Source organism: Mytilinidion resinicola (genome assembly GCF_010093595.1).
Source record: "Mytilinidion resinicola strain CBS 304.34 unplaced genomic scaffold BDZ99scaffold_5, whole genome shotgun sequence".
Taxonomy (NCBI): domain Eukaryota; kingdom Fungi; phylum Ascomycota; class Dothideomycetes; order Mytilinidiales; family Mytilinidiaceae; genus Mytilinidion; species Mytilinidion resinicola.
The window spans coordinates 888,431-907,778 of NW_022985441.1; the positions used below are offsets into that span (position 1 = coordinate 888,431).

Below are 19,348 nucleotides of genomic sequence, written 5' to 3' on the forward strand. Positions count from 1 at the left end.
GTGACATCCAGCCATCCCCTCATTGGCTCCTTGCTTCTTCATCACCAAACATATATATCGCCATATCGTGGTTTTACTATGGCTTCCATCCTTCCCATCACTTTTTCTTCGCACGAAAATGAATACTGCAGAGCATTCTGTAGCGTCCGATCCACAACCCGATGCTGGGCTGGGGAGACTACCACAACATTCGATAGAAGATGGACAAGATATTGAGAAGGGCGCCGTACCGCTTGCAAGAACTGAAGCACCAGGTAAGAGCGTTATTCCTTGCATATTTACTTATGTTAATCTTTCAGCAGTAGGAAATGGTGCTCCCGATCTACCACCCCTCCGAGGTCTCTCATTCCTCGACCGCTTCCTAGTCGTCTGGATCATTCTCGCCATGGCAATCGGCATCATCCTCGGAAACACAGTCCCATCAACAGGGCCAGCCCTTCAAAAAGGCCAATTCGTAGGCGTCAGCGTACCTATAGGCAAGTCCCCATCCTTCAACCACTCAAACCCGTCTAACCGTCTCCCCAGCCGTCGGCCTCCTCGTAATGATGTACCCCATCCTCTGCAAAGTCCGCTTCGAAACCCTGCACCTCCTGCTCCGCTCCCGCGACCTCTGGATCCAAATTCTCATCTCCTTCATCCTCAACTGGATCATCGCGCCCCTCTTCATGGTCGCTCTCGCATGGGCCTTCCTCCCGGACCGCCAAGACCTCCGCGAAGGCCTCATCTTCGTCGGCATCGCGCGCTGCATCGCCATGGTCCTCATATGGACCGACCTCGCCAAGGGCGACGGCGACTACTGCGCCGTGCTCGTCGCGTTCAACTCGATTCTCCAAATCGTGCTCTTCGCTCCTTTCGCGGTCTTCTACATCAAGATCGTGAGCCACTCGTCGAGCGCGGTGACGGTGAGCTACAGCAAGGTTGCGACGAGTGTTGCGGTCTTCCTTGGGATCCCGCTTGGGGCGGCCATCGTGACGAGGCTGGTGTTGAGGAGGGTGTTGGGGGAGGCGACGTACCAGCGGCGGTTTATACGGTATATTGGGCCGTGGTCGCTCATCGGGCTCCTCTACACGATCATCGTGCTCTTTGCGTCACAAGGGAGGCATGTCGTTAACCAGATCACTTCGGTGTTAAGGGTCTGCGCGCCGTTGATCGTCTACTTCCTTGTCATGTTTAGTTTGACCGTGCTCCTGTGCTGGAAGCTCGGGTTTGGGTATAAAGTTTCTTGCACGCAAAGTTTTACGGCTGCGAGCAACAACTTTGAGTTGGCGATTGCGGTTGTAGTTGCGGTGTATGGAGCTTCCAGCGGACAGGCATTGGCGAGTACAGTTGGGCCGTTGATCGAAGTCCCGGTGTTGGTAGCTTTGGTGTATGTTCTGCAGTGGTTCAAGAAGCGGTGGGGATGGAAAGATTAAGTAGAAGAATAGCGTTAGTCCTCGCATCTTGTATCTATGATAATTTACTCAGATGAGGCAAGAAGTAATGTTCCAGCGAACTAATTGATGCTTTCTCCAACCAACCTAGGTCCTTGGAACAGGCGACATGGAATTTGGAACGGGCAGTGTACCTACCCACGAGGGACTGAAACAGTGAGAGATTTCTGTAATACAGAGTTGTGACGTCAGATTGATTCAACAGCGTTTTCGTGAAGTACGTAGCTGTCGAATTCCAATGAACATCTAGGAAACACATATGGAAAAAGAATCCAGTAAATTTTTGCGTTCATTCAATTAGGTACCTCAGCACCCTCAAAGGAATAATTTCATAATGCAACTGTCTAGTAGAGCCGCTAGCTAACATTTCATAAGCCTGATCCTCCGAAGAAGTAGAGGCCTAATCAGCAGTCGTCCCCAGAGGCCCCTAGCCCTTCCAAACTGCCCTCAATGTCTTGCCTAATTTCCTCCGTGATGTATAGCATAAACAACACGGCAGCACCGCCATCCAGTTTCCCAGTCATCAGCTAGAAATTCGTACGTAGACCCTTATCTACAAGTCGCCATCCTCTTCGTCTGGGAGCGGCATCTCAGCCGCGTCCTGCATCTCTTTCTGGTACTGCTCGAGAACGGCCTGGTCGACCTGGACTTCTGGGGGGGCAAGAGCGGGGGCAGCGACGAATTCCTAGGTATTTCGTTAGTGTGTGTCGTTTCTCGTAGTGAGTAGGCCGCCTTACCAAGGTCTGGTTGCCCACAAGCTTCCTGGCAAGCCACAAGAACGGCTTCTCGAAGTTGTAGTTGGACTTGGCGGAGATATCGTAGTACTGGAGATTCTTCTTTCGGTGGAAAGTGATGGTCTTCGCCTTCACTTTGCGCTCCTTCACGTCGACCTTGTTGCCGCACAGCACGATGGGAATGTTCTCGCAGACACGGACGAGATCACCTGGGGAAGGGTTAGTGTATGTTTTCCCGAAATATGAGCTGGGTTCGGAGCGTACGGTGCCAGTTGGGAACGTTCTTGTATGTGATGCGCGACGTCACATCGAACATAATGATGCCGCACTGGCCGTTTATGTAGTAGCCATCACGGAGACCGCCGAACTTCTCCTGTCCGGCAGTGTCCCAGACGTCGAACTGGATAGCGCCCAGGTTCTGCAGCTAGTTAGAATGGCCAAAGATATCATCGCTGTATCGCTGGGAGGGGGTTCCGTACGGTGGTGAATCCAAGAGGGTGGACCTCGACACCCAGAGTTGCGATGTACTTCTTCTCGAACTCTCCGGTGATGTGACGCTTCACGAAAGTTGTCTAGAGTTTGGAATGCTGGTTAGCCATGCGTTCTGCGGTAACGAGGGCGACAGCAGCACAGTTGCTGTGGTACCCCGCGGAGAGGCTGGGAAAAGCTTGTCCGTGACGCCAGTTGATAAGGAGCTTCTTACCTTGCCGGTGCCACCATCTCCGACGAGCACGAGCTTGAAGGTGGGTGGGGCTTGCGCGGCAGCGCTGGCTTCAGCCATGGTCGCGGTGTGTTGCGGGGTGGCGGGAGTCAATTGGGGGTTTGCGACGGAGACTGTGCAGGCGGAGCGTTAGTGGCTGCGAGGTAGATAAGAGGCCAGAGGTGGAAACATGGCGGGGCGACAAACCCGTGTATGAAAGAGTAGTGTGGTGCTGGGGTGCGGTGGTGAGAGTGTTTGGGTCGTGGGGGCAAAGATGTAGGCAGGTGGGCCGGGTTGAATTTGTTGTGAGGTGTTGGCGGTCAAAGCGGTCAGTCCGCCGCTAATGTAAGCAAGCATGCTAGTCACGTGATTGCCACAGCTACCAGGCGACAGCAAGGCAGCTAGGCAGAGGTAGCCAGCAGGATGGTTGGAAATCAGAGTTGTGCCTATCCTGTTTGGCAGAAGCGCCGTGACGCCGGGATATCATGCCATTTCGCCCGAAATGTGTGCTCCAGTCCATGCACGCCACGATCAGTCCGAAAACCTTTTCATCTCGAATCTTCCGCTAGAAACTACACCGGCAACAAATGACACCCTAGCATTCCTCGCCCACCCCAATTCTTTCGCGGCGTCAGGTTCATCTGGACTTCTTGGGCGCGGCCGCCAGATATGTTGACGCGAAGTACTTTGACGATGATGGGCAGCTGGAACATGGGTCAGCAACTTCAAATCACCAACCGTAGCTTCTTGTAGAAATGCTAGGCTCAAGCAATGGGCAAGGCCCTGGAAATAAGAGATAGAGCCGCTGGCGGACAACTCACCCCTTCGTTCTGGGAGACAGCCTCCGCCACCTTGCTGAGCTTATCATGATTGGTCCAGTCTACGGTGCCAAACTTCACAATGCTGTCTCCAGCTTGCAGGCCCGCAGACTCTGCTGGACTACCAGGCACCACGCTGTTGACCTTGGCGAATGGAGCCTCTAGCGTACCAGCTCCTGAGCTACCTGCAGCCGGCTCTAGGGCGCTTGTTGACGCAACTGATCCATTCTGCGCTGCTTCGGCCATAGCTGCGTGGTGAGCATGTAGGCCCTTTTCGATGCGCCCCATGATGCCCTTGTAGTCGTTCTTCAACCGTATTATCCGTGCTCTTGTTGTGCGAACTGTGTCTCAAGTCAGGCCCTGTCTCACAGCATAACGAGGTGGTATGTGTATGTACTCTGCGCTACATCGATGTCGGCTCTTGGGAATCCATCGAAGGTCGTAAGGCCCGTGTTCATGTTGACGCCGTGCTGTACGAGCGACCGTTAGCCAGAGGTTACAAGATCAGAGCATGAGCCTTACAGAGTCAAGAACAGACCCCAAAGCTGATAGCTCCGCCTCGAGCCGATCTTTCTCGCGAATGAGTTCCATCAGCGAGAGCTTGTCTTTCGAGACACCATTTGAGTAGCCGGAGGACGTTGGCCCCGAGGACACCGTCGGCGCATGTATGTCGTCCATTCGTAATCCCATGAATTCGGAGACTGGGAGCTCTCGTAACCTCAGTGACAAGATGCGAGTCGATGGAGAAGACGGCGCGAAGATGCGTAAATGGACGCGAAGATGTGGGGCCCGAAGATCACCCGACCTGCTTGTGTAGTTCGTACTGCTCCCCTTTTTTCTTCACCCTGCATCTATCCTAAAATATCATTCCTAGATGTGACTCTTCGTCGAGTCCGAGAGATAGAATTGCTTTCTTATTGGCCCATGGTGATAGGTAGAATACTCTATGGTCAGAAGTCATGGCCCTCCTCACCTTACCGTATTGAATGCAACTATCAGATTGGCATGCAATCTACATATTTAGAGGCGGTGAAAACAGCTTCCTGGAGTGCATGTGAGATTCATTGCAACCTTTTCAAAGTCTGCTTCGAAATGGACATTTCGTCCCTTCCCTCAGTCTGGAATGTCCCCATCACGTCAAGTGCGATTTAGTTCATTTGTTCTTTCTTAGAGTACCACGTTTTCTCTTTCTGTACACGTGCAAACAGATTCGCGTCTCGAACTACCTTCCCCCATCCTGCCTTCAGTTTTGGCTTCATTTTGGTCAAAGAATATTTATCTTTCCAATCGACAAGCCCATGCTCCGCCCATGATCTCGCCTGGGCCTCTCCTTCGCCATGGCATATGTCCTCTCCCTCCGTCCCCAGAGTCCACTGAAACGTTCCTTCAGTGAAACGCCCTACCTGAGGTCCTACTCGACTCTACAGGAAAAAACGCAACAAGCAGCATTCCCGCAAGTTTCATCTCGGATCTCAGTGGGCTCTCTGAAGTCTTTCGCATCTGTCCAGGCAAGCCCAAGGACCCAGGGCAATGAAAATACACCACTAAAACCCAGGAGCCGATTCAATTCTACGAAAACTGCCCCCACAGAGACCAGCTTGTCCTACGACTTTCGACAGCCGGACGTGGTGGCTGAGCCCCACCGGTCGTCCTCCTCGACTTACATAGAATCACCCGACTTCTCATTGGATCAAGAAAACAAGTTGGATGTCGACCTCGATAGCCTTAAAAAAGGAAACGACCCGGTCCAAGACGATGTAAACAACCCAGCCCTCACCGACTCAAAGTCCGAATCAGACATTTGCTCCTTTTATGATGCGCTCCAGATCCCACTACCAGACAGCCGGTCATCCGATAGCAACCGATCATACGACTCTGTCGAAGAACCTGCCCAGATCGTTTTCGAGATTAGCCCACCGCCATTCAAGAGATGGATAAGCACACTGAGAAGGAAGCATGCCCTGAAAGGCACCACATATCGGTCCGAATGGAGATCTTCCGGTCTTACCGATACGGGTGACGACTTTGACTCGGCATTATGGCTTATGCCTCACATCGCTGAATCACCTCGAAAGGATTCTGGTTCGGTCTCTTCGTCTCTGGGATTTGTAACAGCAATCAAGTCCGCCTCAATAACTCTAGCGAGCGTCAGTATAGCTACTTGCTCACATGGAGGACTTCACAAGATCAAGTCTAGAGGTAATAGAAGTAGTGGGCTCTCAGAGGCTAGGAACTCGATAGACAGTAGTTCTGCCGCCCTGGGGCCAATCCTGGATGAAGGGACATGGATCCGTTCTGTACAGCGTCGAAAGATCCTTGAGGAGTTGATCGCATCCGAGGAGGGCTACATTGGGGATATCAAGATCCTGGTCAACGTAAGTGAAATAGTCCTGCTCCTGATCAACATTAACGAGTATCACAGGAATACTTCATGATTCTGGCAGCGGTACCGAGCCTCCCTGCTCATATCAGAATGGCAATACAGCAAAACGTGACACAAATATTGCAGTTGCATGAGGATATACTCGGCGAACTTCATAAGGTTGTTCCGCATGCAGAATATACGCACACCGCACGTCACACATCCTACCCAGTCACCAAAGCGAAACATATCCGCTTCCATAGCGCTGATGTGATACCTGGACGATTTCATGAAACTCGGAGACCGAGTCACAAAACTCGCCGTTCCCTTGATAACGGTACCACTCCAGATCATCGGCCGCGTGGTTTAGTGACCGATACCCAAACTGCCGCAAATGTGGCCAAGATCTTCAACAAACACGTATAGACTTTCTTGTCATGTCGAAAAAAGCTGTGATACTAACAAAATACGCGTTAGATGAAACGTTTCTTTGCTTACGAGGAATACGGCGCCCAATGGACTGCGATGTCACAAGAATTGACCTCGACTTGCAAGAACTTGCCATCTTGGCATGCGTACGAAAGAGGTGTTGAGGCGCTGTCTAAAACCCTGACATCTGAGAACAATCGCGAGGCGAACAGTCGTAAAGCTCTGAGCTTCTCGGACTTGTTGATCAAGGTACAGGATCTACAGAGCTTTCGATATCGGTACTAATACGCGCTATACAGCCGATTCAAAGGGTCTGCAAATACCCTCTTCTTTTCTCGGACTTATGTCGCTACACGCCTGTCTACGACGATCCGGAGGCTCATGCGGAGCTTCAGAAAGCTGTTTCTCACCTACATGAAGCCATTCGTGAGGTTAACAAAGCGAAAGACGATCCAAGGAGAAGGCGACTGATTGAAGCTACTTGGCAACTTCAAGATCGCTTGGCTTTCCAAGAAGAGGTATTAGCTCTGAGCACAACGATGGCTACCACGAGCTAATATGAACTAGAAGACCATTTCCCGCACTGCTGTCTTTCGACTATTAGGGCACGTACTCCTCTGTGGAGTCCTTCACGTGGCGTACCAATCTCCAGAGCGACCGAAGGGACAATACATGATATGTGCTCTCTACAAAACGTGCTTGATTCTTGCTACGACCGATCCCTCCTCATACAAGATCTACAATGTAGTAGCTGCCATATCTCTCGCGAATGGTAGCATTGAAGCACCCAACAATGGCCGAGGTATTTGCTGCCCAAGTGTCATTCAACTGCAATTACTAATTATATGCAGGACTTCAGTGTCATACCGCTCAGCATACTTGGAAGCTTGTCTTTGAACAAGATCATCGCATTTTCGACATCATTTTGAGCGCGTGCACAGCGCAAGAAGAAGAAACATGGAAGCATAACCTTCAAGAGCGCATCAATGCCGAAACTCACGACCTAAGTGAAGAACGTTCTGCTGCTCAGGATACATATTCGTCGCTCTCCTTGGATATACGATTCATTGGCCCAGTGTTTGGATCGGAGGAGAATCTTCGTCGGAGAATGTCAGTCCACCGGGCTGCAACCATGGGACCTAAGTCCAACTCCAACCAAGTCATCATCCAAGGCACGCAAGCACAGAAGATCCAAGAGCCTAGCCAATCCACCGTTTCTCTTCCAGTTGCTCGTTCAAAGTCGCATTTGTCGTCCCACTTTATCCCCACGCTGGCTCCCAGAAGAGGAGAGAGGACACGGCTGGAGACAGTCATAGAAGACGTCTGGACAAAAGACATGTTGCCTTTCCCAGGCATGGCTCCTCGTCGTGCAGAGAATCCTCTCCGGGCTTCGGCCAACTCAGTCATGCGAAAACTTAGCATGGCTAGTATCGCTAGCAACTTCTCCAGACGATCCCCAAGCTTCACGAGTCTAAGCCATACACGCTCGGAAGAGTCATTTTCAGGAATGCCGGGTCCTTATGGTGGGATCAGGGCAAAGTCAGCGCTGTCGGACCGGCGCCCAGCTCCAGCACTAGTCGACTTCCACAATGCACCAGCAGCATTCCTCCCCGCCGATTTTGAACTGCAAGACAAGACGGCTTCTCGCCAGAGACGGTTTGGACATAAAACAACGTTAGCCTACCGCTCAAGCTATCGATCCGCAAAGAAAGCTCGACGTGATTCAGCGACGCAAATTCCCATGCTTCCACAGCGACCAATGCTACCTAACAGAATGGGATGTTCGAATTGCTCAGACGACACTATCGTTCATAAGCGCCCGCAAGGTAATCCGAATAGCATCATGGAGAACGAGATTCCGCGATGCAAATCGGCGCAGTCAGCGCCCGCGACACGTGCTCCCTCCGTGGCCAGCACCACCGCACCGAAGAAACCATCGCGTGTGAAGTCTACGCTCCACCGTTTCTTCAAGAATTGATGATCGCTGGGATTGGAATAGCCGCCGCATGCATACTACACCCCACGCACAGCACCTACATGCTGGACTACTTTCTATGTTGTATGCATATCGGCGCGAGCATGCTGGACACCGGGTTTGCATGGTTGGGGCCGACGGTTTGGGGTGGCAGGCGGGGCTGCAGCTGCAAGGTACTCCCGCGTACGGGGTTCCAAGGTTCTTTTTCTTTCGGCGTGCTTGTTTTGAATTGATTGATTCCTGACTTGGAGGGGTTGTTTCCTGGGGAGCGAAGAGGGCTTTGGTTGCGTCACGCTGCGGGCGGACTGCTGCACATCTCATAGACTGCGAATAGATATCATCATCTTACTGCATTGCTTGCCGATGTGCCTGTCCAGATTAATTGCGTGCATCATGGCAAACGTGCTAGCTGCCCAGGCGTGCGTGCCTTGGGCAGGGCTTTGCGGCACGAGAAGCTCGGACCACTCGATGACGTAGTTAGCAGGCGAGCTTGCTATATCACACGACCGCCTGCTCGTGAAGCCACTCACTTCAACAACTCTACACCCTCAACGCTCAAAGAACAATCAATCTCTCAATCCACTACCCCAAACTGCACGAATTACCGGACCCAACCCAACCACCAAACTATACCAGCAATCATGCCTCGCGGAAACGCTCAGCAGACCAAGGTCCACTACAAGGGCGCCGAGGATGACTACGTGATCTTCGTCGACAGCGCCAAGGCAGTGCAGGAGTGGAAGGAGGACAAGTCGATCCCGCTGTCGAGCGTGGTCAGCGGATGGAAGGTGTTTGTCACCCACAAGTAGGTTCTCCCCTCTCCTCACCATCGCTGGAAGCTCCAAGCCCTGTTCCTCTGAGCATACGCCTTGTCCCTGGGAGCATGCGCGTCGCCAGAACCACAATCCGGAGTAGACCGATACGAATTCAATGATCGCGTTACAACAGTTGGAGACACATAAAACTAACGCAACCGACTCCCACAGGCAAGGCACCCAAGGCATCCTCGACGCGGCCTCAAACGGCTCGCTGGAGGGCGAGTTCGGCACGCACAAGGACGACGACGTGGTCAAGGCCATCTTGGAGAAGGGCACCGTGCAGGAGACTGAGGTACGCCTACCGACACCTTCTTCCCCCCATCCCCAACCCCACTAACCGATCTATCTGCAGAACCCCGAGCGCCAAGCTGACCGAAACATCGCGAACGGCGGCACGGTAGCCCACTGAGCGGAGATGGCTTGAAAGAGGATTTTTCGGATATCAGAGATGAGCGGTCTGGTGGGAGAGAGGCGGCAGACCGCTTGCCGGCGTGGGGACGGGTTGGGGTCGGCATTGGCACTCCTACTGCCCACTGGGTATTTTTGGTAGGGTGTTATTCTCTGGAATATAAAGAGATGAAATGATGTCAAATTATGTGAAGGTATTGCGTGCTGAAGTTTTTTGATGGTGATTAGGTCGTGGTGTGATTCGTGATTGACTTCGTCGAGGTTAGAAGGCGTTTGAAACTGTTCGGGGCTTTTTTAAATCGTTCGTCGCCTGTCTGAATGGATTGGAATAACCAATTAGCTTCCCTACAAGTCTCAGAGTCTATCACTACAGCACTATGGCATAAGTTTAGACACTCCTTGCAACTACTTGGGGTACCGCGACAGGCTTTAAAAACTCTAAATAAGATGTAAAGGCCAACGTAGTGAAGATGAGACTACCATTTGACGAATTTAATACCTGCGAGCTGGGGTCCTCCTGAACGCGGTGTCGATCGAGCAAAAGCAGCGATATATCCGTTTACCCAATCCTATAACCTAGTACTGTACGGCCGTCACGTTTCTAGAGCGTTCCTTGGAACACAAGTATTATACAATTATAGCTACATCCACTCCCACCATCCTCGCTGCACCCTCAACACTGCCATCCCAACTCGCAAGCCCCCCTCACGCCGACGCCTGCAACAACGGCGACCGCTCACTCGCCCCGTTCCCATTCCCCACCCCATTCGCGTCCCCCTCCGCGCCTCCCTTCTTCCTCCTCCAATCCCTCACTACAAACGAAATCCCCATGCCCAGCAACACCCCCTGCAAGCACCCCGTCACGATGTACAGCCCCCACGCGCTCCACCCCTCGCGGCCCAGCCGCGCCGCCAGGCTCGCCGCCCACACAAAGCTGCCGGGTGTCTGGATGCACATCATCGGGATGCTCAGGCTCAGCACCTCCTGCAGGCGCCACGTCGTCCAGATCTGCGGCAGGTACTGCACCGACGCGAGCACAGTGCCCAGGATGCCGAGGAAATTGGCCCAGCCTTGTAGGTGGGCGGGCGCAGCGTAGATGAAGACGAGGGAGGTGAGGAAGGCGAAGAGGAAGAAGGCGAGGGAGAAGAGCAGGACGAGGATAGCTTCGGCCCAGGTAGGGATGGTTTCGTGGTCGGGGGATGGGGCGGTGGGAGTGGTGGTGGTGGGGGTGGAGGGGGGCGAGGGCCGGCGCGGGAAGAAAATGAGGAAGAGGAGCATACTGGAGGCACAGCCCGGTTTGTTAGCTCGAGCTTACTCCTAGGTACGGTTGATCGGGGGTGGAGGACGCACATGAAGAAGAAACACGTCCACTGCACGCCCACTTGCGCGACCCCCAGCATCGCCGCCGCGCACGCGAACCGGCTGATCTCGGTACAGCACGCCATGTCGGCGCGGCTGGCGGGCAGCGTGAGGATGTTTGCGATCGCGGCGGTGCCGGAGACGGTGCCGAGGAGAACGAACATGGGCGAGAGGCCGAGGGAGGAGCGCCGGCTGATGATGCGGTAGTGTTGGGGGAGGTAGGAGATTAGGATGCCGATGAGGATGAAGCTTTGGGTTATGGTGAGCTTTGTAGCTTTTCGAGAGTCGGGGGAAAGGTGGACATACACTGAAACAGCAAAGTTCCCGACATCTGGAGATTCCAGCTCGTCACAGTGGGAGCTCTTGAACGCTGATGGGAACGTCATGATGGCGGGAGTGGTGGTGGTGGTGATGCGGGACTGATTATTGATGATGCTCAGTTATTGAGTTTGCGATTAGTTGTCTAGTATATTTTGGGATGCTTCAAGCCTTCCATGGCTGGTTGGGAGGCATTCGTAGACGTCCTTTTTGGCTTGTTGGCAGTAAACAGCTCAGAGCTGGTCGTCGCGGTCATCGCAGCACGAGCGTTTCGGGAGTATGTCGGGCCGATAAGCCAATCAGAGTGCTGACATCGACCATGCTGTGCCTATTTTCATCTCGCCTCTATCGAGACGTATAGTTCTCCTACGCTAAGGCGGCGAATAGCAGACCCAATACCTATAACTTTGTCATAATGGTAACACCATTGTAGCTCCCATGAACGTGCCAACCTCTAGCAAAACCGGAAGTCCCACACCCTGATTCTCACTCTCCTGTCCTAATGATAATGATAAAACAATGTAGCTATAAATCAGACTCCAATCAAAAGGCTAATTACTAAGGTAGCTCTGATCCGCGAAGCCCCAATTACAAACTCTGGTATCTACACTTCTCGGCATTCTGACTTGAGATTCTACAGTCAGATGAGCTTAAGATCTGCACAACATTGTCTCTATTGCCGTTCTGTTTCATCGCATCACTATGTTTACGCCAGCTATAGCATCTTCAAAGCCGAGTCTGAAACAGTATAAACCTAAGATCCAAGTCATCTGTCCGCCAGGCTCCTAACCTAGCTTTCTTGTACAAAGTCTCCCTCTCCTGGGGCGAATGAATCACGTCACGTGACCCTTCATTCGAATAACCTTTCTAGCTCTCAGCAGCTTAGTAGACAACCCACAAACTGATCTTCCCATCCTTGCCGCCGGCTGCAATCCAATGCCGCGCTACTTCTGTCTCTTCCCTTTTACGCTCTAATTCTTTCATCGCATCTACCCCTCCACCTCCTCCAGTCACGCTACTATCTTGGTAGGGCGAGACATACGCGTTCGAAGGAAGCACGGGGTTAGGCCGATTCAAGGCGCCCAACCCAGAGGTGGTAGAGGGTTTACTGTACGTGTGTGTTGTGGGTTTCGTGGCAACCTTTCCGATCGTCTGGGCGATGGCGGTGGAAGAGCTGTAGGGGGAGACATATGCTGAAGATGCTTTTGCTACGGCTACGGCGTCGGCGTTGGGCGGCAGGGTGGGAGTGGAAATGCTGTAGGGTGAGACGTAGGAACCGCTTTTCGTGTTCGCAGATGGTTTTGGGTCTTTTGGAGAGGGACTTGGAGTTGGGTGGATGGGATAGGCGGGCCCTTTGGGCTCCGTGGATGCAGAGTTCTCTCCCTCTCCACTGTTGCCTATCCCTTTCGGCGCCGGTGCTGAGGATGCAGGTGCGTAGGGGCTGACGTGGCCCTGTGTTCTTAACGTCTCTGTGTCGTCCTCGGCACGGCCGTCATTAATGCTCTTGCTAATAACAGGGGTGACAGCAGAGGAGAGTAGTTGATTGAAGGTCTGTGCAAATGCAACGCCGAACACGCCCTCTCGATGCCACTTAAGCACGGCGACTTCTTTCAGTGATTTCGCGCTGTAGACCCTTACTCTCCCATCCCATCCCGCGGTCGCGAAGATTCGACCATCGGAGCGCACGCGGAGAGACTGCTGGCCTGCGTGCTTGGTTCTGGATACCTTATGGGCATCTTGGACTTTGGTCGAAGACTGAGGTAGCGCAGGAGTAGAGGAACTATGTGGAGTAGCTGAGCTTTGAGAAGCCGTAGGGAATGGCGGTGGTTTTTCTTGCTCTTTTTGCAAGATTTCAGGGTTTGGAATGCGGTGAGCGGCGATGATGGCGTCGGCAGAGGAGGTGAAGTAAGTTGAGGCGTCCGGGGTAGCGTCGAGAGACAAGACCGGCTGGGAGTGAGGCTGGCTGAGGTAGACAAGATGCCAAGTTGGGAAGATGGTGCTCCAATTAGCCGGAGGCGTATCGTGAGAGAGCGTTTCAAGTTGGTGGATTGCGGTGTGACCGCTTTCGTAACCGACGAGGACGAGGAGATGGTTGGATGGATAGCGGATGAGTTTCAAGGCCATGATCATACCTAAATAGGTCAGCCATGAATAGGGTTCAGGAGGAGATTGATTTAGAGTGTATAGAATCGACATGAGCATTGCAAATGAAGCAATGAATTCTCAGAGTATGAGAGTCCATGTTTCAGCTTACCAGTATCACTTGATATAACGCGAGGCACGGTGTGTATCCTCTGCTCACTTGGAAGCTGGAAGATGTCGACCTTCTTGTCATCTGTGCCCGGTACAGCCACCAGAATCGAACCTGTGGTGCTATCTTTCGTGTCACCCTGTCCTGCCACGGACTGGTCCTTTGAAGGATCTGTTGCTGGTTGCTCAAGGCACATGGAAAACGAGCAGAAGTTTAGGGTATTGACACCCAGGGAGTGCAGTAACCATGGCTGCGGACGCACTGCACTGAGATTGTCGGCCGGGGGTACAGGCGAGAAAGTGTGCTCATCGGCGACGCGGAGTTGCCAGACTTTGAGTGCATTATCGCGGCCGTGTCTATAGTTGGGGGTGGAATATGTTAGTTGCTAAGAGGATGCATGCTAACACTACTTTGGTATTTCAGAAGGCCGGGGGAGTCTTATTATGATTCGAAATCAACGACTGAGAAACCAAAAGGATATAGCACTAGAGTGATGGTGTGAAGACATGAATGTCGAGTATAACCAACATACGACAAACTTGAAACGAGGAAAAATACGACTATTACGGATGACTGTCACTTACGTTATAAGCTTCTCGGGCCCCCATTCTGCGAAGCCCAGAATCGCCCCGTCGTGTGCTTTCCACACAGCCACGGGTCTCTTGGAGGCAAGCTTCCACAGCACGACCCAGCCGTCCGCATCCCCGGATAAAAGACGGGTGTTCTGGCGCACAAACAGCACAGCGTGCACATGGGCTGTGTGGCCGCGGAAGATATAGGAGGGCTGGGCGGGGGGCAACGAGTTGTGTACCTCGCTCGCGGCCATGGTCGATTCTGGCCAGCAAGCACCAGCATCCGCCGCTTTGTGGGCTTCACGGGCTTCACGGGCAAACAGGCAAGCCGGGACGAGGCGATCGGCGCATGGAGTGGCACTTGGGGCGGCACGGCGGGTGCGGCGGTGCACGGTAGGTTTCCACAATCGGGGAATGGAGGGTGGTGAAGGGTCGTCTGATAGGACGCGGATACGTGAATACGTGAATACGTGCTAGGTAGGCAGTGCCCGCGCGCCCGGCGTCCGGCTGCTGCTCGAGAGCCCGATTGTGGCAGTTTACGAGGTGGAAGGGCTATGAATAGCAGGCAGTTCTTGCGAGGGCATGGCGACCCTGTCCGCGTTGTCTGCGGCCTGCAGCGCGCTGAAGGTTTGCTGATGACGGTGGAGACCTATCCAGGCTGCCTACAGTGCGCTCTGTCCCTATTTCGCGCTGAGTTATCACGACTAAGACGCGGCAGACCCGGGCGACGGCCGCTATGCTGGTCATCTGGCGAGTGCAGTAGCGGATCGTGCTGCTGGGAGGCCTGGGGCCGGGGGGTGGGTGGTGGGTGGCATTTGGTGGAGCATCGCATCTCACCGTGAGCAGCAAAAAGTGCCGGCCGCACGCACATCAGCAGGCTGAGGCTATTTTAGGGGCGAGCTTATTCTGCAATTGTGACAAGAATTGTCGGCGCATCTGCACCACGGCCTGGACGCGCTGCAATTGGCTGCCCGCTGCGAATGCCATTCACTCTCCAGCCCGCGAAATGAAGCCCCAGCCGCGGCCGTCCACTGACAAGCGGCTTCCTGCACGCTGACAGGGCGGCCGCCGCCCGAACCACGGCAAGCCCCCGTCTTGTGCATGCAGCGCGGTGCTTTCGCTGTGCTTGTTGATGCTGCGGAGGCTGTGCCGTGCGACTCGGTGGGCTTCCAGCCAGCGTGGGGACGAGGGCCGCGTGCCAGGGCAGAGCAGTTAGATATGCAATGTCCTGGTGGTGAGGCCCTCTTCAAGTCGACTGGCCCGCCCCTTGCAGCCACTGCTCGATGACATCTGCCGCCGTCCGCGTCGTGGAGTCGTTATCACCCAGCCCGGATTCCTGCTTCTGCACGGCATCCTCTGCGCTCCATCCGATCCCACATCCGCTCCCTCGCTCGTTGCTCGTCGCCGCGCTGGGAGTCCCCTCGGAAACACCGCCGTCACTTGCAGGGCGCCGACGTTCCAGACAGCGCGGCCAGCCCAGCCTCTGACCGCATAATCGCATCGTAGATCGGCCTAGCGCGCTGCTCTTACACCTTCCTTACCTCCTTCGTTCCATCCTCCCACCGCGCTCCGTGTCGAGTCGAGCCCTTTTCCCCCGCCAAAGCCATCGCGAGCCTCTCGTTGCTCGCTGAGATACCTCGCTCTGTTGTTGACGTTGACCGCCGCGGCACAATCGTCGTCTTCCATCGCGTAGATCGACCTCGCCGCCTCGACCTGCCCCTCCTCGTCGAAACCTGGTCCACCCGGCATCTCCACTGCATCTATCCCAGCACCGCCAGTACCACCGACATCACAACCTCGAAGCTGCTTTTTCGCGATACTGCGACCATTCCTCTCCCTCGCCCTCCGTGTCAGCTGGCCCGCGATCAATTGCGCAGACGCTGTGTCCCCTCTGCGTCCGTCACTTTTACTACACTTACGACCAAAGCGTAGTCGATAGGCAGCCTTACGACGCTAAAGATATCTCAATACTTGCTCCTCTGCCTTTGCAGATGCCCAGAAGTTGCGACCGACTCTCCCGCAACAACGTGCCCTCACGGCACGCCCTCGACCATCCCCAGACCTCCTCCCGAGCAATCATTCACCGTGGCGGCCACGATAGAGCAACCCGGGTTCGTCCAGCCCTTCGACTTCAGCTTCCTGTACCCCGGAGACCCTGGAATCTCGCCCTCGGCGACTTCAGATCTGACTGTCATTGGGGACCAGGTGCTGCACACTTCGGACAGAAGAAGTAACAGCTCAGCCAGTCCGCGGCCGAAGAAGGGCAAGCAGGCGCAACGCGCTGACCAGACGCGCAAGCACGCCGGTGGAGAACAACAGGGCAAATCCATGGCAGGAAACGAGGCTACCACCACACCCGCCGCAGATGCTACGCAGGCTGTGAGTAAGCCAAAGAGGGTCCGCACAGGATGTTTGACGTGCAGGGAACGGCATTTGAAGTGTGACGAGGCATTGCCTATATGTCAAAACTGCAAGAAATCTAACCGCCAGTGCAAGCGTGGTATACGACTCAACTTCATCGACACTCATGTGAAAGCTCCACCAGAAGTTCCACCTACCCAGGAATGGACCGTCAGCTTCTTGGACGAGTCCAGAGAGATTGCCAATGAATATAAAGGTGGATTGAGCAAATACGGCGCCCTTGACATGGACCCCCCTCCTCCACTTGAGAACGGCATGGGATTCGACTTTTCGACTACCATACCCCCTCCAACCTCTATTGCACACCAACCTCTACCACCAATCCAAGGGATCCTGCCTGATCATTTTGCCGACGATCAGCAGAATGGCATGTTTGAGCCGCAGCGGGAGCCTTCACATCAACACGCGCTCTCGCATACAGAGTCTACATATTCCGGCTCACATCTTCCCGGAGGCTCATCTTCGTACGGAAATACCGAACAGTCTGCGACGCCTGCGGAAGGTGCGCGTGACTACTTGGACACTCAAGAGGAGGTGCTTTTCATGCAGGTGTTTGTTGAAGAGGTCGGCTTGTGGATGGACAGCATGGACCCTATGAAACACGTACGCTTTTGATTTCTTTATGAGTCTAGCTTACACACGTTGCTGACTGTTCTATTCCAGTTCTCGCGACTGTTGCCGTTTCACGCCCTTGGCGAACCCATGCTTCTCAACGCTTTCCTAGCATGCGGGGCGCGACATCTTGCCCTCGTGAACCCGAAATATACCGAAGACAAAGCATTGCATTACTATGATACTGCAACGAGGTATCTGCTTAACTCACTGCAGAATCCGAACAGAGATACAGTGATATGCGCGACAACCGCGGTGATCCTGAATGTGTACGAGATCATGTGCGAAAAGGCGTTACAACGGATGAACCACATCGCAGGAGCCCGCGCATTGATCAAAGAATGTGGCTGGAATGCTCGGTCGACTGGAATTGGTGCAGCTTGCTTCTGGTTGAATGTCGGTATGGAGCTCCTCAGTTGCCTCCACTTTAACTGGCAAGTGGCCTGGGATCCCGATGAATGGGGCGTCAACATGGACTTTTCGCAGGAAACGGAATCTGGACGGGAAGAAATCTGGACGTATCGGATTGTGTATATTGTGGCCAAGGTTGCTAATTTCCGTGCCACGATCCCACGGCACCAGGAGGCCTCGCCACGAAACGAGAACATGCGTTTGGACCATCGCTACCGCGAATGGCAGAGACTGAAAGACTGGGCGGATGCTTGGAATGAGGGCATTCCACGAACGATGCATCCAATGGCGTATCTCTTCCCCGGCCAAACCATCTCTCAGTCGGCCTTCCCGGAAGTCTGGCTCATCAAGCGGACAACCATTGTTGCGCGCCTTTTCTATCATACTTGCATGTGTCTACTTGCTCAGATCAACCCTTACAAGGGCCCAGAGGCCGACGAAATGCGAGATCTGCAGATTAAGCATTCACAGCTCATCTGCGGTATAACGGCACACGTCAAAGATCGGTACGTCTTAACTTTCAATTCATGTGTACAAGTTGCTAATATGGACGTAGTGGTGTCGCAAGTGTTGCCCTCCGATCTCTCGCTATCGCCGCCGAGTGTCTCACCACCCGCCGCGAGCAAGAAGAAGTCCTGCAAATCTTCGACAAGATCCGCCAGGAGACTGGATGGCGTGTCGGCTTCCTCAACAGCGAGCTCAAGGAGAAATGGGGTTGGAATGAAGAACCTGTGCAACCGCCGCCGCAGCAGCAGCAGCAGCAGCAACAAAGCTTCACTGCCAACATGCAGAATCCGGCAAATATGCACTATCAGCAGCAAGCTTTGCAGCCTCAAGTCACGCTTCAGCCGATGCCGGCAACCTCTTTACCACCAGCACCGCCTGCACGACCGCGTCCTCCCGTTGGCATTTTGAATCCCTTGCTTGCCACGGCCGATTTCGCGATGCCACAACATCCGTACCAAGCGTACTATGTGGCGCCAAACCCCCAATATGTGGCGCCAAATCCACTTTCTCAGTCACAGCATTTCACGTACTGACAGCTAGGGTTTTCACCCGCTTATTGCGGTTAGGTTCCGAGGATGTACGGATTCTCGACTTCTCAACTAATGTTCTTATATGTCCTGAGCAAGCGGCTTTGTCTTACTAGGTTCCTGGACTTTTATTACCACTGGGCGGCTGACTGAACACTCTTTGAGCAAATTCGGGCTTTTGTTTATGTCATCTATTTCCCCAGGGATTTCCAAATGTGAATTTCCGGTTCTTTTTTCATTGCAACTTCACACTTTATAATTTGGGATTGTTACGATACCTACGACGTGTCTGTTGCTTGGAATGATGGCTGGATTGGGCGGGCGAGACAAAAAATAGAAGTGATGGGCCAGCTGGCAAAGGTTTTGCGATGTTAACGGATTTTTACGATTTCACATTTCTGTTCTGATCTATGGCGTTTGGGGCGAGATATTGTGAATGTATGTACGAGTGGAAATCGGGAAGTTGACCCTACGGATCTGGATGCAAGATTTAATACGAGGATACCCCAACACCTATTTCGTGTATTGGAACGGGACGCTTTCTCCAACTTTTGCTGAGGGCTTATCGTGAGTGATGCTAGGGGTGATCCGCCATCTATATATATCACTACACAAGGAAATTCACCGCCTCGAACTTAACATCCCCCATCCCCCATCCCCCCCCATACTCACTAACCCTCGTCATCTACTACCACG

At 53.6% G+C, this 19,348-nt stretch overlaps 8 protein-coding genes across 8 annotated transcripts; 4 read left to right on the forward strand and 4 right to left on the reverse strand.

Moving 5' to 3' along the window:
- Nucleotides 1-524: 524 nt before the first annotated feature.
- Nucleotides 525-1,494, forward strand: BDZ99DRAFT_460391 (arsenical-resistance protein). Its single transcript, XM_033719376.1, has one exon. It carries the CDS (start codon nucleotides 543-545, stop codon nucleotides 1,410-1,412), a length of 870 nt encoding a protein of 289 aa, XP_033580055.1. The 5' UTR covers nucleotides 525-542; the 3' UTR covers nucleotides 1,413-1,494.
- Nucleotides 1,495-1,734: 240 nt separating this feature from the next.
- On the reverse strand, nucleotides 1,735-3,127 carry BDZ99DRAFT_411535 (GTP-binding nuclear protein GSP1/Ran). Its single transcript, XM_033716622.1, has 6 exons — nucleotides 3,072-3,127; nucleotides 2,868-2,998; nucleotides 2,644-2,736; nucleotides 2,429-2,582; nucleotides 2,168-2,373; nucleotides 1,735-2,115 (listed from the first exon to the last, which is right to left on the reverse strand). Exons 2-6 carry the CDS (start codon nucleotides 2,943-2,945, stop codon nucleotides 1,984-1,986), a joined length of 663 nt encoding a protein of 220 aa, XP_033580056.1. The 5' UTR covers nucleotides 2,946-2,998; nucleotides 3,072-3,127; the 3' UTR covers nucleotides 1,735-1,983.
- A 59-nt stretch (nucleotides 3,128-3,186) lies between these two features.
- BDZ99DRAFT_460393 (26S proteasome non-ATPase regulatory subunit 9) lies at nucleotides 3,187-4,424 on the reverse strand. Its single transcript, XM_033719377.1, has 4 exons — nucleotides 4,205-4,424; nucleotides 4,080-4,152; nucleotides 3,686-4,023; nucleotides 3,187-3,568 (listed from the first exon to the last, which is right to left on the reverse strand). Exons 1-4 carry the CDS (start codon nucleotides 4,358-4,360, stop codon nucleotides 3,437-3,439), a joined length of 699 nt encoding a protein of 232 aa, XP_033580057.1. The 5' UTR covers nucleotides 4,361-4,424; the 3' UTR covers nucleotides 3,187-3,436.
- Nucleotides 4,425-5,019: 595 nt separating this feature from the next.
- On the forward strand, nucleotides 5,020-8,798 carry BDZ99DRAFT_568346 (uncharacterized protein; the record flags this gene model as incomplete). The annotated part of the gene is made up of 6 exons (XM_033727779.1): nucleotides 5,020-6,057; nucleotides 6,105-6,464; nucleotides 6,522-6,722; nucleotides 6,773-6,991; nucleotides 7,041-7,275; nucleotides 7,325-8,798. The coding sequence occupies 6 exons, from the start codon at nucleotides 5,020-5,022 to the stop codon at nucleotides 8,449-8,451; spliced, it is 3,180 nt and encodes a 1,059-aa protein (XP_033580058.1). The 3' UTR covers nucleotides 8,452-8,798.
- A 291-nt stretch (nucleotides 8,799-9,089) lies between these two features.
- BDZ99DRAFT_382153 (putative RNA binding protein) lies at nucleotides 9,090-9,675 on the forward strand (the record flags this gene model as incomplete). The annotated part of the gene is made up of 3 exons (XM_033715270.1): nucleotides 9,090-9,253; nucleotides 9,435-9,558; nucleotides 9,619-9,675. 3 exons carry the CDS (start codon nucleotides 9,090-9,092, stop codon nucleotides 9,673-9,675), a joined length of 345 nt encoding a protein of 114 aa, XP_033580059.1.
- A 704-nt stretch (nucleotides 9,676-10,379) lies between these two features.
- BDZ99DRAFT_496170 (uncharacterized protein) lies at nucleotides 10,380-11,656 on the reverse strand (the record flags this gene model as incomplete). The annotated part of the gene is made up of 3 exons (XM_033723429.1): nucleotides 11,340-11,656; nucleotides 11,025-11,282; nucleotides 10,380-10,953 (listed from the first exon to the last, which is right to left on the reverse strand). Exons 1-3 carry the CDS (start codon nucleotides 11,417-11,419, stop codon nucleotides 10,380-10,382), a joined length of 912 nt encoding a protein of 303 aa, XP_033580060.1. The 5' UTR covers nucleotides 11,420-11,656.
- Nucleotides 11,657-11,737: 81 nt separating this feature from the next.
- Nucleotides 11,738-14,428, reverse strand: BDZ99DRAFT_568349 (WD40 repeat-like protein; the record flags this gene model as incomplete). The annotated part of the gene is made up of 3 exons (XM_033727780.1): nucleotides 11,738-13,483; nucleotides 13,606-13,958; nucleotides 14,187-14,428. The coding sequence occupies 3 exons, from the start codon at nucleotides 14,426-14,428 to the stop codon at nucleotides 12,234-12,236; spliced, it is 1,845 nt and encodes a 614-aa protein (XP_033580061.1). The 3' UTR covers nucleotides 11,738-12,233.
- Nucleotides 14,429-16,502: 2,074 nt separating this feature from the next.
- BDZ99DRAFT_381672 (uncharacterized protein) lies at nucleotides 16,503-18,658 on the forward strand (the record flags this gene model as incomplete). The annotated part of the gene is made up of 4 exons (XM_033715248.1): nucleotides 16,503-17,198; nucleotides 17,259-18,124; nucleotides 18,175-18,349; nucleotides 18,410-18,658. The coding sequence occupies 4 exons, from the start codon at nucleotides 16,503-16,505 to the stop codon at nucleotides 18,656-18,658; spliced, it is 1,986 nt and encodes a 661-aa protein (XP_033580062.1).
- Between the last annotated feature and the right edge of the window lie 690 nt (nucleotides 18,659-19,348).